Below are 15,738 nucleotides of genomic sequence, written 5' to 3'. Positions count from 1 at the left end.
AAGCTGGTATGGAATTGATCTTTAATGACTACACTTTGTTTTAATTAGTGCCTGTACGGCAGGGAATGCAAAGCGTTTGGAATGACAATTACAATAATGAATTTACCAGATATCAGCTATAATAAAGGCTTAAACTCTGGCAAACCACACAAAAACCACGGACACACACAATAGCACGCCGTCTCTTTTTCTTTTTTCCTACACTTACATACTAAATGCAGCATGACAAACTCCTGCAAGAGACTTGGCATGCTGGCTGAGTAATCCTCCTGTAATGTATTCTTTTTTTTTTTTTTTTTTTTTCCTGCAGCCTCTCAAAGTGCCACACAGCGGAGATATGGCAGGCCCATCTAAAAATGTGTGATGTAGGCTATTGTTGGCACCATAGGACCCCTTCTGCAACATGCCCTGTGCCAGCACACCCTTATGCACTTTTCATAAGTTGCCAGTACTGCACTGCAGCTTGGTCCCTGTCCAGATAACACTATTGTGTTTAATTGGTCCTCACTGTTGGAGTCTGGCATCAAGTAGGATTCTTAAAAGCCCCAGTTAGAAGCATAATAGCAGAGACTAGATCAAACATTTATGACAAATAAAAGAACTCGCTGCTCAGTGCATGTTTTTTTTTTTTTCTCTTGGACACCCAGATAATGTGACTCTTCTCTAAGACCTGATCTCTCAAAATGTCAATGCCAGTCTAAATTTGTACTCTCCGGGGGAGCAAATGCATATCTCTTAATAACTCTCTCTTTTCTCTGCAAAAGGGTCCAAATGTTGGGGACATTCCTAAATTAGCACTCTGAGTGCTAGAGTGTGCTGCAGCGCCAAAGTGAACCATTTGTAAAATTTAAAGTAGCTGCTGGCAGTTCTGTTCAATCAGTGCAATACTGTCAGAGTTCAGAGCACAAAAGTGGGGCTTTTAAATGTTTACAACTGTAACAAAATGGAACCTTCTTACTGCCTAACATCTGACTGGACAAAATGATCTGTCTTTTGAGGATAAAAATAACTGCCCACAACTTAGTGCCATATTTCATTTTCATTGCCTCGCTGGATGTCAGGAATGAAGAAACTCACTTGCACCTTTCAAGCCTATGCGGGGCGCCTGTTCGATCCTCAAAAGATGGATTTTGGATGTATCACTTCAATGAAGCTTATTTGTCTCTAATGGCTCTTGAAAGCTCCCTTTTCCCTGATTGAGGTGCACTCCAAGAGTCAACATGAAGTATGGCTTATGTCGGGAGCTGAAGGACATCAACTACAGTAGGCTTTTTACATGCTTCATCATGATGGTTCATTACAAACTGATGAGGACCATTCAGAGAAAGGATTATTGTTGGAAGGTGAGACAGGCACTTTCCCTGGTTATATCGAGATATCAGTCAGCAGAATGACAATTACCTGCATTGACAATGTCTCATTCCCCACCTTACTTTCTTAAAAGAAACATATTCACACATTGATCCCCACCTTGTGTTGCATTATGTAAACAGAAATAGTGTGTTAGGCGCTGATCAGACAGGTAGTCTGTGATGTTTGTTCGTGTGCAGGTGTTAATTGTATTGTAATGAACATTTGGAGATTACAGAAATGTCAGGTGTGCATGAGCTTGCGTGTGCTGTTTAGTATGCTGTGATAATGCAGGGTGTCATGTTCATGTGCTGGGTTGTGTTTTTGACCAGAAAATCCTTTTTTCCCTCCCTACCCTTGAGCTACTAACAAAGGTCAATTTATTATAAGTGCAGACAATTCAACACACCTATGATGAAATATAGGCTCCCACTTGTTGACCCCATTAAATGTCTGATAACTTTATCACCACCAAGCCAGAGCTGCACGACCTGAATGCTCCGCCATCCTGCAAGCCCAGAGGCACACACACAGTATAACATCATTACAAATGCAAGGGAACACAAGACCACCTGACAGGTTTACAAGTTGCTGCGAGTTAAGTGTGTGTGAAAATCAGGCAGGGAGGGGGTGGGGGTCGGGATGTTACAGAGGGTATATGCCAGGTTGTTTCTCATGCTTACAGCTTCTCCCCTTCTGTCTCTCCTAATGTCTTTAGACCAACCCAAACCCCTCTTTGTGTGAGCAAATGAAGAAAATAACCTTAGCTGATTTCTAAGAACGACCCCGGGCATAAGGTAGACCTCGATAGAGGTGCATGGAAAACCTCTCAACTATTACATTACCCTTCCTAGCCAACTGAGCAGCCACACCTCCCATTTTAATACTTTGTCCTTGAATAATTATAGCCACAAGCATAGGGTTAATTGAACAGAAATAGGTTATTCAGTGGAGTTCAGCTGAAGAGCTGAGCTACAGAGTGGGGGAACAATACCTATCAGAGGAACTGTAAGAGCAGGACTGGATTCTTCAGTGCAAGCCCTCTCACACTGATTTTGAATTTTTCCACTTTATTCATTAACCTTGGGTTGCTGGGGACAGTATATGTACACTTTGTAAATATACAGTTACAATTCACTATTAACTTTTACAATGTGTTTTTAATGCTGGAGACCATCCATGTATCAACATATTTTATGAATCTTTGGGGATCTTCTTAGTAATTGAATAGGGCTATCATTAATTTTTTAGACTGGTGATGGCATTCATGAATCTTGAGCACCAGCTTTTTGTGATCATATGGTAAGAGACCAACTTACACTGAGCACCGCTGGCTATAATCAACCACTAATCAAATATTAAATGACTGGTTCCAAAAGATGCTCTCCTGCCAAGACCTGCATGTTAATATAGATGCATATTATTCCCTGAAAATAACTTTAGTATGTTTTGTCTACAGTCCATTCCTATTAGCTTGTGATAAACCATTGAAATGAGACCTGAGCCAGCTTGATTACAGAGATAGATATGTTATATCATTATGAAAATGTCACACTTGTCAGGTTACAAATACCTTCACATTACATAATGTATGTATGATGGCTATAACATGCAAAATATATTGTAGCATTGTAAGAAATACAAGTAGACATGTTCATATTTGAGGAAACTTTATTTACAAAGACAATTAAGAGATTTCCATTCTTCGGCGGGGATAGAACTCTGATGGATAAATATGTTCTGGCTGATGACCTGCAAGGAGAACAAGAAAATAGGGCAAAAAGTGATGAGGATGACTTGCATACATCTGATGACAGAAAAGCAATTTCTGAGTAAACACTAGCAAAGATAAATGTGACAACAACAACTCTGACCTGCTCCCACCTGACACATATCAACGTCTGCAATAAACTGTCACATTAACTTGCTAAGGTGCAGGCTTATCTAAACAACACAACCGCAATAGAAAGCAAAATTACATTTGTTACTGTCACTCTCAGATGTACAGGTAATGTATTTAAGATATGCTGCTGAGCAAAAGGCTAAAGAGGTGCAGAGAAGGACTGTCATTGTCTGAGGTCACTATTCAAACTGAAGCTGATGTAAATGCCACATCATCCTGACATTTTAATGAAAGCAGATATGCTAGATAAACATGGCAGTAATAATTACCTTGGAGGTTGAATAACAGCACTGGCTCATTTTACTTCTTCAGGATCTGATGTCTGACGACGATGAAGGGGAATGCAAAGCCACTGCCAAAGAACACAACCATCATGCCCAGCAGACGCCATTTGTTGTCCACAGAGAATGGCAGGTTCTGCAAAAAGACAAGAGTATTATGAAGCAGTGTAACTAAGAAATGTAGTACAATCAATTTGATTACATTATTCATTGCTAAACAAGTATTTCTGATTGCACAAGCTGTTCTTAGAAAGTCTGAAAAAAATTCAGCCTCACGCATTTGATATTCTCTCAAATATGTGCCCTGTAATTTACAGGTTATTTTGCAGTTCACTCATGAATTATCAGAACTATTAGCAAAATATCTGTGCAGAGTGCTTCATACCGCCTCCAAACATTGCAAAGCAGCTAGGGTCAGACAGTACTTAGGGTAAAAATGCAATTTAAAGTTGAGGGATTGTCGGTGAACTTCATAATGAGGGTGCACAAAAGTATTTCAATGATAAGAGTACAGCAAAGCTATTAAAAAAAGTTAATATAAATAAATAAAATAAGGGGAGTATGCCTTTTGCCTTTGAATTCCCCCTTTCTCTTGTCAAGTAGGTCATGCATGAGTGGGACATCTCTCTTCCACTGGCCACTGTGGGTCAGTCTCTGGGTGTGCAGTTATTTTTTAATCTAGTAACAAACAAATATGTAACCTGAGGCAGTGCAGAGTGCAGGAGAAAATAAAACCTTGATTTCACAAAGTGGCTGCTTTACAGACAAAAGGATATAGGGAAAAATTAAATAATAATTAAAAAAAACCCTCTAAAAAACAGATCAAAGGGCTGAGAAAGCTCTGACCTCTATATGTATGTGTTCCTATGGCTTGTAAGTTGAAATGATGAAGTAAATAAAGTGCAGCAAGCTCTACAATTTATGACAAAAGACAATTTGCGTTTAATCGAACGATGTCATCGTCTAGCGAGCAAAGAGAGCACAAAGATAGAGAATTTACTCCGCACTGCACCATATTATGGATTTCTGCATGGTCACGCTTTAAGAGACTTTAAAACCCACATCAGGAATGTTTTTCATAACCAAATAATGTGAGGCGAGTTCAAATTGTCGGCATCCTACTGTCAGTAATACCAAAACATTAAAGTCAACATTCTCCAGATTCTCCTCTTTCGGTTACAGCTATGACCTCAAGTTGCACCTATTAGCCGGAAGTGCTAAGTTAAAGAACTAGGTAACCTAACTATTATGAGTGTTTGCGAGTTCACTGAAGTCTTAACAAGATGTCGACACAAAATAAAACTTATGTCCAAATGTCAGACAGTGTTACCTATCTTATTTCAGCTTGCTAAAGGTCGCAGTAATGGAGTTAACGCTACCTATTACCCACTTAGCCACAAGCTAATGCTAACCGATAGGACGGCATCCCAGGCCGCGCGTCTACAAATCAACACTTGCTGACATAAGTCTGTCTTCATATTTAACTACTTTGTAAACTCGGTTAGGAAATATTTAAATATATGCCCATGTTTGAAGCTCCATTTGCCTGTATGACAACCACGCTCTTCAAAAGTGACTGACCGTGACCTCCAGGTTAGTTATGTTAACGTTAGCTTAACGGGCTCTTATTATAGACCAGGCCGCGTCGCAAATGATCACATTAGACATTATAATACTGCTTTAAGGAGACATCTCACCTTCCCTGGTCCTTCAGCATAGTGTGAAGAACGAACAGCAGACGTCGTGAATCGCCTCACAGCCTGTCCCAGCATGATTTTAGTCTCTTTTCTTCTCAACAACAGAGCTACGAAGCGGTGTGTTCGACCTTCTTGTTTCTGTGAGTAAGCGGTAAGACGGCGCAAAGGATAATGGGAAATGGAAACGAAGCTATAGCATGTGGGAAATGTAGTTCAAATGACTCAGAAGCTACTACGATTGAATCGTCCACAATTTACCTCCTGTATCCTCCTACTGAGGTACACGTCTGTTGGTGTTGGTCTAAATTTGAATCAGCAATATTATTAACATATTTTTATGAGTTTCTTTGTCAAGATATGTGTTTGAAGTCTCCTTAAAGATCACCACACAGAGAGAACAGCTTTAGACTTACATGACTCAGAGTCCTGAATCATATATATGCAATGGTCATAGTTATTCTATTCTCCTCTTCTTGGGGTTTGGTTGGTATTTTACCCACAGAGCAAGTATGAAGAACAGAATGCCCCCGTTTCTCTGAAGACAACCTTAATCAGAATCAGAATCAGAAATACACAAAAATACTTCATCTATAATCTTCAGGGTGACCCTGAAGAAGACTGTGAGTTGAAACACATAGGCACTAAGCCCATTTATTAACCCCCATCCTACCAACATATTTAACATGCGGACATGTAAGGACTACCAGCTTGGGTCCCCAGGGACCCCAAGAATAAACTGCTGTAAGAAACAACCATCATAGCAAAATGTTAACTTATTTCTTCTCAAAACATTATTTACATAATTGTAATTAATGTCATCTAAAAAACAAACCAAAAAAACCCTAAAACAGATTCTTATTATTTTAGGAAAGTTACAGTTAATTTGTATATTGTGTAAAATGAAAATATATACTTTAATACAAATTTAGCTTTTATCCCAAGTACCTCCTTTCCACAAAGCCTTCAAAATGACTGACAGAGTGCCTCTATTCCCCCCGATAGTGTGTGATACTTTAAATTAGGACCCATGTCAAACATGAACTCAATAAATAGTTCCATCTATTAAAACTGCATAGGCAGAATTGGGTGTTTTTGACTTTACATTGGTATTTTTTAAAAAGCACTAATTAAAAAACATGAACATAATTGAAAATGTTATAAAGTCATTTCATGACAAAGTCATGAAAAACTGGAATGATAGAATAAAGCACTTGTGAGATATGACAAAAAGTACCTCGGGTAAGATCTGGGATTAAGGTTAAAGGCTTTTTAATTTTTGCAAAGCAGCGTGCCTTGGTACTTTTTTTTTGTTATGACTCATTGATCACAAAACACAGTAAAAGTCTAACCTCTCTCTCTTTTTATGTATGAATTATTTGAATATTTTCCACATCTGATGGCTTCAAAACATTTTGTGAATGCAGACAGATGTTTATTGCAGAAAGAGGAGAGGAATGCTCTCTCTGTTATGAATGAGCTGGAGAATGCATGATTTATCATGGAGCAACTTACAATAGTTTTCACTAAATTAAATCCTTTGAGTTGACCTTGAGTATACTTTCAAAAGTGCTATTTTGAGTATCTTGAGAATAGATTGAAATGGGTCTCTGATGCTTTACTTTTCATACAATTTAGGGAATTACTGGATTTTTGGGGTGAATAAAAGCATAAGCTTTAATATGTAGAGCTGCCACACTACACTGAGGGCAAAGTTTCCTTCAAAATTTTGCCTTGACCAGATGTCAGATCATATTATTTTGTTATTTATGGTGTGTATGTGATACCTGTAAGATAGTTCCACATCAGTATCAGCAGTAAATCATGTCTCAATCCAAAGTGAAGCCAGTAAAATGCTGTCTTCTGACAAGCCGTGGGCAGCTCTGACATTGTCTGCTATGATGCGGACAGCAAGCTGGTTCCCCCTTGTCATGGCTGCCACATCCATCAGCTCAGGGTCATCACCTGGCCTGCTGCCACATGCCTGCTCTCTCATTGTCACTGCAATCTGTTAAAAAGCAATGACGGATTGAGAATCATCCTGGTGACCGGTGCCCACCACAAACAATGTCATCAGACCCTATTATAAATATTGATGTTATTACTTGTTGTTTAAGGTCGCTGGAGCAATCCCGAAATCCATCCTGCTTCATTTTTCTCTCATCCTTCCCTTCTGGCAATTCAGTGTTTGTTATTTTTTTGTTGACTGTCTTAATTCCATGCTATTGACTTTCCCTGGCTCATGAGCAAAGCTGTTCTTACACAGAGTGCTCTGTCAATAGAGATCCTCGGTGTGAGAAAAGAGGAGCACAAACATACTGTGTACACAAACACACAAAGCTGTCATCTTAAATAATAACCCACATTCTCATTTAAGACTGCCAATTAGCATTCAGTGAAACCCAGGCTCAGTCATATTTGTAGACGAACCTTTAATCAACCATGTATGACTGTGCATAATAATAAAGCAGGCTGTGTGCATAATTATAGTACATGGTAACATTATCACTGGCTTGATTCATGCAGTCGTTATGAAACACAATGAAGCAAGGGTACATGTAATAAATATATGAACCTCGGTTTTGTTTGTTGAGTAAATTTCATTTTCAGTTATCAACCAAATCTGTTGCAGTATATGATGAATAGCGGGCTAGACTGCCAAGGTAAACAGCATATCTCTCTCGCTGTCTGGATTTGCAATAATGTTCCACAAAGGAGAGGAGAGGTAATGGATAATGTTAATCAATGAGGACAGTTCATTTTGGCAGCAGCACTCTTGAGTTTAAGGCGTCTTGCATCATTGCCGCTGACAAGAGCAGATTTGCACAATTACAGTGTTTTTGTGGAATGTGAGAGAGAATAGTGAATTTGGGCTGAGACAATATATATATATATATTTATTTCTTTTGGGCGGTGACAAAAGAGAGAGCCCTTCATCAAGTGTCAGTCCCTCTGTGTGTCTCAGCATCTGCTCCTCGAGATGCTGAAAGGAGGGTAGGACTGATTGAGTATTGGACATAATGCCTGCTGTGTAACTTCCTTCCATTTCTCTGCTCTACCATTTATTTCAGTAAGTCTATGTCTCTGTATGTCTCTTTTTGGGTCAGAATGTGTCCCTTCATTTTAGTCAGAGTATGAGTGGGACATGTATACAGTAAATGCACAGGTACACACATACGCACTGAGATACATCGCCTCCAGCTAAGTCACTATGGGAGTTCATAGCATTCACATAATGGCATGATTTGACATTAATCTTTAAAGTGGATAAAGGAGGAATTGGATAGCCTTGCAGCTGACCCAGGCCTCTTGGGATGACTAACCTGTGCCCTGCTACATTCAGGGTAAGGCCTCTTAAGCAACAGCCATCCTTGCCTAGATTTGTGTTCATGGAACATCGTCGTTCCACCAAAGCCCACCGTTATTTCCATACACTACAGTGTCACAAATGAGCTTTCATTCCCTTCCCCCACCTCTCTTTACCATCGCTGTTCCTCTGAAATAAAATGGACGCTGATGATTGGATTCTACATTAAACCTGCCGGGCTGGAAAGAAAATTAGATAGAGAATTATTCTGGAGACCAGAGGTAAACATGACAAATTTAAGTCATTCTATTTTTTTTCTCCAGCCCCCAGCATGCACCAGTCTAGTCATAGCAAGCTCTTTATGAGACCTGTTCCTGAGGGTTATGTGAAGTGTGAAACATTCTCTTGTTTTCTTGACATTTCCCATTTTTTCAACATATCAGCAATTTATTTACTGTAGAAATTGGTTCACATTGTACCTTTTACTTTTCATACAACAAAATGCATATGTTGGTGGAGTTTCACGAACTGTACATATAAATGTACAACTTTGGACAGGTCATTTAGTGTTGGGTGATAGTGTGATTCAATGAGAGTGTTAGTAAAATCTGTTTTCTTTCTTAATAACAAAATATAACCAGCTTTGTAATGTTCTGCATAGAATACAGTGTAATCATACTGCTTTCTACAACCAAAAAAAAAGAAGCCAAAATTCAACTAAAGATGATGACAGTGACACACGTTTTTTACCCACATCACATTTTGGTTTTCAATTTTCTAAATGGTCAACAGATTTCAAATGAAACAAGAGTAGGATAATGAACCCAGGAATATAAGAGGAAAAGTTTAATTTTTTCAAATTTCTCTCAGTCTGTCTGTGTAGGTGCACACGCACACACACACACACACACACACACACACACACACACACACACACACACACACACACACACACACACACACACACACACACACACACCCACTGACCTCTGACCTAAAGGCATAAGGATGTCAAGGAAACATTGAACAGGGCTAAAAACCTGTGCCTTCTCACCAACAGTCATGGAGAGAAAGTGGACAGTTTGTGGTATTAACAACTTTGTTTTTCTTTTCAGAGTCAAACAGACTGCCCAAACTTGGATGGACCACCCTCCCTTCTTCTGCTAGCTCCAATCTCTTAAGTCATAAATTTGAGGGAAGCCCACATTCCTCTCTGAGTGTCTCTCTCCTCCTCATTTCTTTTATATACAATAAGTGTCTCAATTAATCAGAAATGCCTCTAAAATGTGTAAAAATATGTATCTAGACTTATCTAACCAATGTTAACTTTTGATGTGTTTAGTTTATTATGGCAATTCAAATTCTGCTTCAAAATGTGTTAATTATAAGTCACACACATTATTGCATTTGATTTATTTGATATAAATGTATTGATATATATGTATGTGTGTCCATTACGGAGTCTCAGCTAGTCTGAGTCTGGATTCATCCTCCTGAGAAGCAGTGAACCAAAGCTGTTTCACTGAACCTACTGCATTGGTTCTCATCTGGCTGTCACTCCAACGACCCGAGGATCACCGAATTTGTTTCTTCTTGCTCAGCATTGTCCAGGAAGTTCCTCATCATTAGCCCTTCATCACCAAGGAAACAGTAGGAAAACCATCTACCATGCTTCTGTCTCAGACTTGTTGTAAGAGCTATTCAAAATTAGAATTTTTATTAGCTGTAAGTAGAGTCTTGGCCCCTCATTTTGACTTGTTTTTGATAACGTTCATTCAGTAATTCATTCATTCTGTCTGCAATAACCTGTTTATTTAATTTACCCATTCATTCATGCATCCATCCATCCATTCATTCATTCTTTCAGTTGTATATATGTATATATATGTATATATGCTTAGTGTTTCCCATTCATCCCTATTCCTCGGTAGTTAAATAAATATCTTGATTTATAGCCGAGTCGTTGTATTTGTCTGTTCCTTTATATCAGAGATGGAGGTCACTATATACAGATTTCATGACTTTCAGATATAAGACTGATTATTTTGCTTTATTTATTTTTTCCTCCTAATTAATTAATCATTAATTAATTAATCAATTGAGGTGGTGCCCCTATTAACTTAACGGGTGCATAATATCCTACACAAGGATAAAAATCTATCTTGTCCTTGGTTTTAAACAGTATAAATAAACTTGAATCATTGTTTTGGTAGAAGTACCTCAAATAAGTTGTCAACTTGTTGCAAACCCAATAAAGTCAATTTTTATAGTGTCAAGGACAGAAAGCAAATATCTCTATTACATTCTTTTGTGTTGATTTCTGCTGAGATGACTGAGGGCTTTTTGAAATAAACTCATGTGCAGTACAAGAGGTGATTCTATTACACAGAAACTTCACACACAGTAAAAGTAAAAAACAAAAATAAAAACCTTTCTGTACAAGGTCAGTCTTTCTCACTGTTTCGCTACATTCACTCTTTTTTTCATTTGGTCCACTTCCACTTTTTCCTCAAACTAGTTTCCTGCACAGGCTTCTCATTGACTGTATTACTTGTGAGCCCCATTCTATTTTACCCTTGAGGCATTACAAAAACTTCAAAAGGTGTGTTGGAAAAATCATTTAACTTTCATTCAGTTTAACAGAACTTTTGTGCCTCTAGCATTGATTTTTTTTTTAAGCTGGTGAGCAGTGAAAGTGAGTCGAACTTTTGAGCTTTTTGCCATAACAAATGACAATAGCTACAGTAGAAGCAAAATTTGACTCCAAAGCAAACCACTGGACCAGAATGCTTTGACTCTGAATGTTTCTGTGAGTGTTTTTAAGGCTGTGTGAATGAATGTGACCTATTTTTGTGTTTTATAGACTACACACATCATTGTTCATTGACATTGCTCCATATTAAACATGGAAACAAAAGAGCCTCTACTGTAGGCACAAGCTGTCATCTGCTCTGGTAGACAATGTAGTATAAATATTTACTGGACACTTTTGCTTTTTTTTTCTAATTATGCTTGAAAGATACTGCATGCAGCCACAGAACCATCCATCCCAGTAAATGTGTGTCTCTCTCCCCTTTTTCTTGCATTTATTTATTTCTTTTTTCTACTGTACATAAGTGTTAGGGTGTTTGTAAAACCTCCTCCCCAAGTATTAATGTGTGTGAAATAGCTACTGTCTTTGGCAATCCCAGCAGTCTATTGAAGATGAGCTCCTGCTTTGCCACCCTGTCAACCACGAGACAGAGTGCCACAAAGCCACCTGTCAGCGGGCCGTTAAGCGAAGCTCAAGGCTGACCAAGGACTGACCGGGAGCATCTGTGCCACTGTTTGTGTCTAATACGCTAATGAGAGCTGTCAAGCTGTCGAATTCACTCCCGTTGCCCTCCGGCACTAACAATGGCACCTTCAATTTGGCTGTCGTGAGTGACATTAACAAACACAGCCGCAAAGAGAACAGACGTGTGCCAGCGATGCTGTGCACTGACATGTTCACAAACAAATTTAAAAAAAGACAGACACACACAAAAATGCAACCCTGAACGCACACACAGAGGGAGCGAGAGAGAGGGAGAGAGAGAGAGAGAGAGATAGAGAGATTTGTTATTTTTAATAAGGGAGTTTCTTGCCTGCAGTTCCTCCTGCTCCTGTGGCTGCCTATAGATGCCAGTGTTGCTTAGTCACTCCAACAGCACTAAAGAAGCCCTCAAAGATCTAACACATTTATCCCAGAGCAAAAAACCCCAAATACACAACAAGTCATTCCCTACTGTATCACTAATTTCACGTGAGCATTCTTGATTGATGCCATGCACTGGGCTGTGCAGCCCTCTGCCACCCCATGAAAAGATCAGTGTACGCCAGTCAATGGCAGACAATGTGCGAGAGGTCTTCAGGCGTTCCACTCTAAACCTGCCAAACATCCATCAAACACACTCTGCTTCCTCTCAGCTCACTTAACATGTCTCCCCTGCAGTATTCTGGGCTCTGACCTTGTTCCACAGCAGCAGAATCATCCTGGCAAAAAAAAAAAAAGAAATAAATAAACACAAAACACACACACACATACACGCAAATGGACGGGAAAACAGGTGTCCATTTTGGGATGCTGGCTGAAATGTTGCCCACACTCTCTGCACTCTCAGGAAGCAGGGAAGAGTTGATTATGGAAGACTATCAGTGCTATCTGTGAACACAGAGGTGTTGGAAGCACACTTGTGCTTTTTCATTTTAGAAAAAAAAGATATTACAAGAACATGATTACATGCAAATACGCTACCCTACTAATTGTTTTAACACCTACAGTTCAGAGTCAATTTGCATACAAAGCATTTGCATAAAAAAGAAGCATATTACAAACGCTGCATCAGTCTGTTATGTGATCTTACCAAAGGCACCAACAATCAGCCCTGTCTCGACCACAACTGGGTCCAAAGCCTTAATGGGATTCACACAGCTCCTTTGATGGACAACTCACACAATAATGAGGTACATAAAGGAAACACTTCAGAAATAAGTGGGGGAAAAAATCTAATCTCAGTTTGTTGACTTCAAAGGTGTTTTTTTTTTTTTTTTTTTTACTTTAATTGTGAACTGAAAGCCAGTCTCCTGTTCTCTGCAAATGGAAAAACATCTAACTTCATGATACTGTGGCTTTTCCAGATAATTCAGTGTTTTTAAAGCATCAAAGAAAGGACAAATCCCTACCATACTACATTACAAAATGATTAATTCATCCATTAAATAATAAATCTTTTTTTAATGCAACATTGGATTTAAGGCATCATATTTAATGTCAAAAACATTAAGATAATGATGATTACAGTGACTCCATCAACAATTACACACATACATAATGAAGGCAAGGCTACTTACTGTACGTCCCTATACTCTGCTCACCTATGGTTTAGATATAAAAAGAGCAGCAGAGACATGAAGTCACTTTAATCATGCGATGAGGATGTCACTGTGCAAAGATTTAATAATGTGTCATATGTGCATCAGCATAAATGTTCCCGTATGTCAGGCAGTGATAAGAAATCATATGTATAATGTATGCGCCGATGTGATGTGCGCATATGGTAGAGAGCAGCATAACTGATGTGTTGGTAAATTCTACCAAATGCTGCACACTATATATAAGATGTGATGAGTGGAGTGCAGGAGTTATTTGCACATTGTTAGAATTGGTGACTCTGGTGTGATTTTAATTGCAATGTTCTTATTGTCATCATTTGTATACATGTATGTAAGTTTTTGGTGTGTGTGACACGTATGTGCATGCTTTTATCTGTTTCTAATATGGACCCATAGTATGAATAAATTACATTAAGGTTGAAAACTAATTTGCAAGTATATTCTAAAAAAGAGTACAACATGATGAAGATAAGCTTTCTCATACATATTGCATTTCTGCTTTAATAACTGCAAATACTGGTGGTGCATCATTTGATTTGAAAGTTACTTAATTACAGTATCTACTAGCTCTAAACAAAGAAACCTTCCTATAAACTTTTCACAAAATCTTGTTAGATTTATTTTGAACCAGTTAAGACAAGTATTATCTAATATCATTTTTCTGTTGCTAATGTTGCATATGGTATCTTTTTTCACATGTGTGTCTCAGATGAATTAATTAAACATCACAGATATATCCTGCAGTGGTTTTAAACAGCATAGTGTTCACAGAGCTATAGCTAGAGAGATATTTCCAGATTCATCATATGAATTAAACTGTTTGATGTGATGCACTTAAAGGACGTGTTCACCGTTTTTCAACCCAGGCCTTATTAAAAAGTTACCTCCCATCACGGTCAGGGTCATGCAAGGTCACACTACTTTTCTCCACTTTTAACCCTTGTGGCAGATTTTTTTTCTGCAAAGTGTATAACCTGATAAAGTTGGACTATTACTACCACTTCCTGACTGCACATACTGATGGTGAACTTTGGACCCTAGCTTGATGTGAATATTAATCACTACATCTTTGATATTATTTACTTCCTTTCAAGACGGCCAAGTTTCCATGATATGTAAAGGATTATATACATGTGATAATGGTTATAGAATGTCAGTGGCCAATATAAAGGTAAAAACAAATGCAAAAATCAACATAATGGAAATGAATTCATGCTATAAGGACTACTTACTCTCAACTCTTACAGCAATTAAAACAAGGAATGCAGCAAAAAACAATGTTTGCATGAGACAAAACATGAATTGCAAAGATAAAAACATGTCTTTAGATATGAATGTTTGATTTCACCTTCTTTCTAATGCTTATGAGTCCACAAGGAAAGCTAAAAGTGAAAAAATTGAATTTCTGGGACGATCTAGAGCCAAGAACAACTGTCATCAATTGGCTGACTGGTAACTAGAAGTCTAGGACGCCTGAAACCCCCCCTCCTCATCAGCATCACCTGGGGAGAGCAGGTGGATGTTGGGGGAGTCTGATTCTTTGGAGAGCTCCAGCCTGCCAGGAATTGACAGATCCTTTTTAGTCTGCCAGAGAGCAGACTCTTTATCTGGGCATGAGAAGGAGAAGCGAATGCCTGGTGAAACACAGGTGGAACTGTCACACACCTGCTTTGGCACTGATTTTGATCTGCTCGCCTTGTTTAGCCCAGTTTGGAATGGTCGGAGCACTTGACATACGGCGGGGACAGGTGCACCAGAGACAATGTGGGAGAAAAGCATCTGCGCCAGGCTCGTCTTTGCCCCTCTAATGACGCTTGGTTGACATTCAAAATTCATTGATGAAATACATTACCATCGTCTGTGTTAATGACTCATCGGTTGCTAATAGCGTGATGTATTTCACAAACCCAGAATGTTAACCTTGCGGTTCAGCTTCGATTTCATTAATAGACTTGAAAGGCAAAGTGAATCCTAAATTTTCTCTGCAATACACATGTAAGCAGAGCTGGCAATTAGGCTCCTTTTGCTGCAATTTGTTAACAGCAATACTGAAAAATATGGAAAAAAAAATCTCTCCAACATGCAAATTTAATATTTGATCCATGTTTATCTGTTCAGTGTAAAGGACTAAGACACAAGGCAAATGATTTCCAGCTGCAATGGAGTACTTCAAAGAGTCCAGGATTGTTGTAATTAAAGCAGGCATAGGATTCATTATTATGCTCATAAATCTCCCCTTGATTTCCCCTTGCTCAACATAAACTGGCACAGTTGTTGCTCCGTTCTCTC

General features: G+C 38.7%; 1 protein-coding gene across 1 annotated transcript; it reads right to left on the bottom strand.

The window, feature by feature from the left end:
• Window positions 1–3,003: 3,003 nt before the first annotated feature.
• On the bottom strand, window positions 3,004–5,408 carry LOC121904130 (cytochrome c oxidase subunit 7C, mitochondrial). The gene is made up of 3 exons (XM_042421670.1): window positions 5,232–5,408; window positions 3,523–3,670; window positions 3,004–3,102 (listed from the first exon to the last, which is right to left on the bottom strand). The coding sequence occupies exons 1-2, from the start codon at window positions 5,304–5,306 to the stop codon at window positions 3,554–3,556; spliced, it is 192 nt and encodes a 63-aa protein (XP_042277604.1). The 5' UTR covers window positions 5,307–5,408; the 3' UTR covers window positions 3,004–3,102; window positions 3,523–3,553.
• Between the last annotated feature and the right edge of the window lie 10,330 nt (window positions 5,409–15,738).

The sequence above is a fragment of the Thunnus maccoyii genome, chromosome 9 (genome assembly GCF_910596095.1).
Source record: "Thunnus maccoyii chromosome 9, fThuMac1.1, whole genome shotgun sequence".
NCBI lineage: Eukaryota > Metazoa > Chordata > Actinopteri > Scombriformes > Scombridae > Thunnus > Thunnus maccoyii.
The sequence above is the reverse complement of the archived record's forward strand: the minus strand, read 5'-3'. Positions and strand labels throughout refer to the sequence as shown.

Excerpts from the sequence above, each read along its gene's own strand:
- LOC121904130 (XM_042421670.1), bottom strand. The coding sequence starts at position 5,306 with ATGCTGGGACAGGCTGTGAGGCGATTCACGACGTCTGCTGTTCGTTCT. Across the intron at positions 3,671-5,231 it reads ATGCTGAAGGACCAGGGAAG|AACCTGCCATTCTCTGTGGA; the intron begins GTGAGATGTCTC and ends GTCTTTTTGCAG.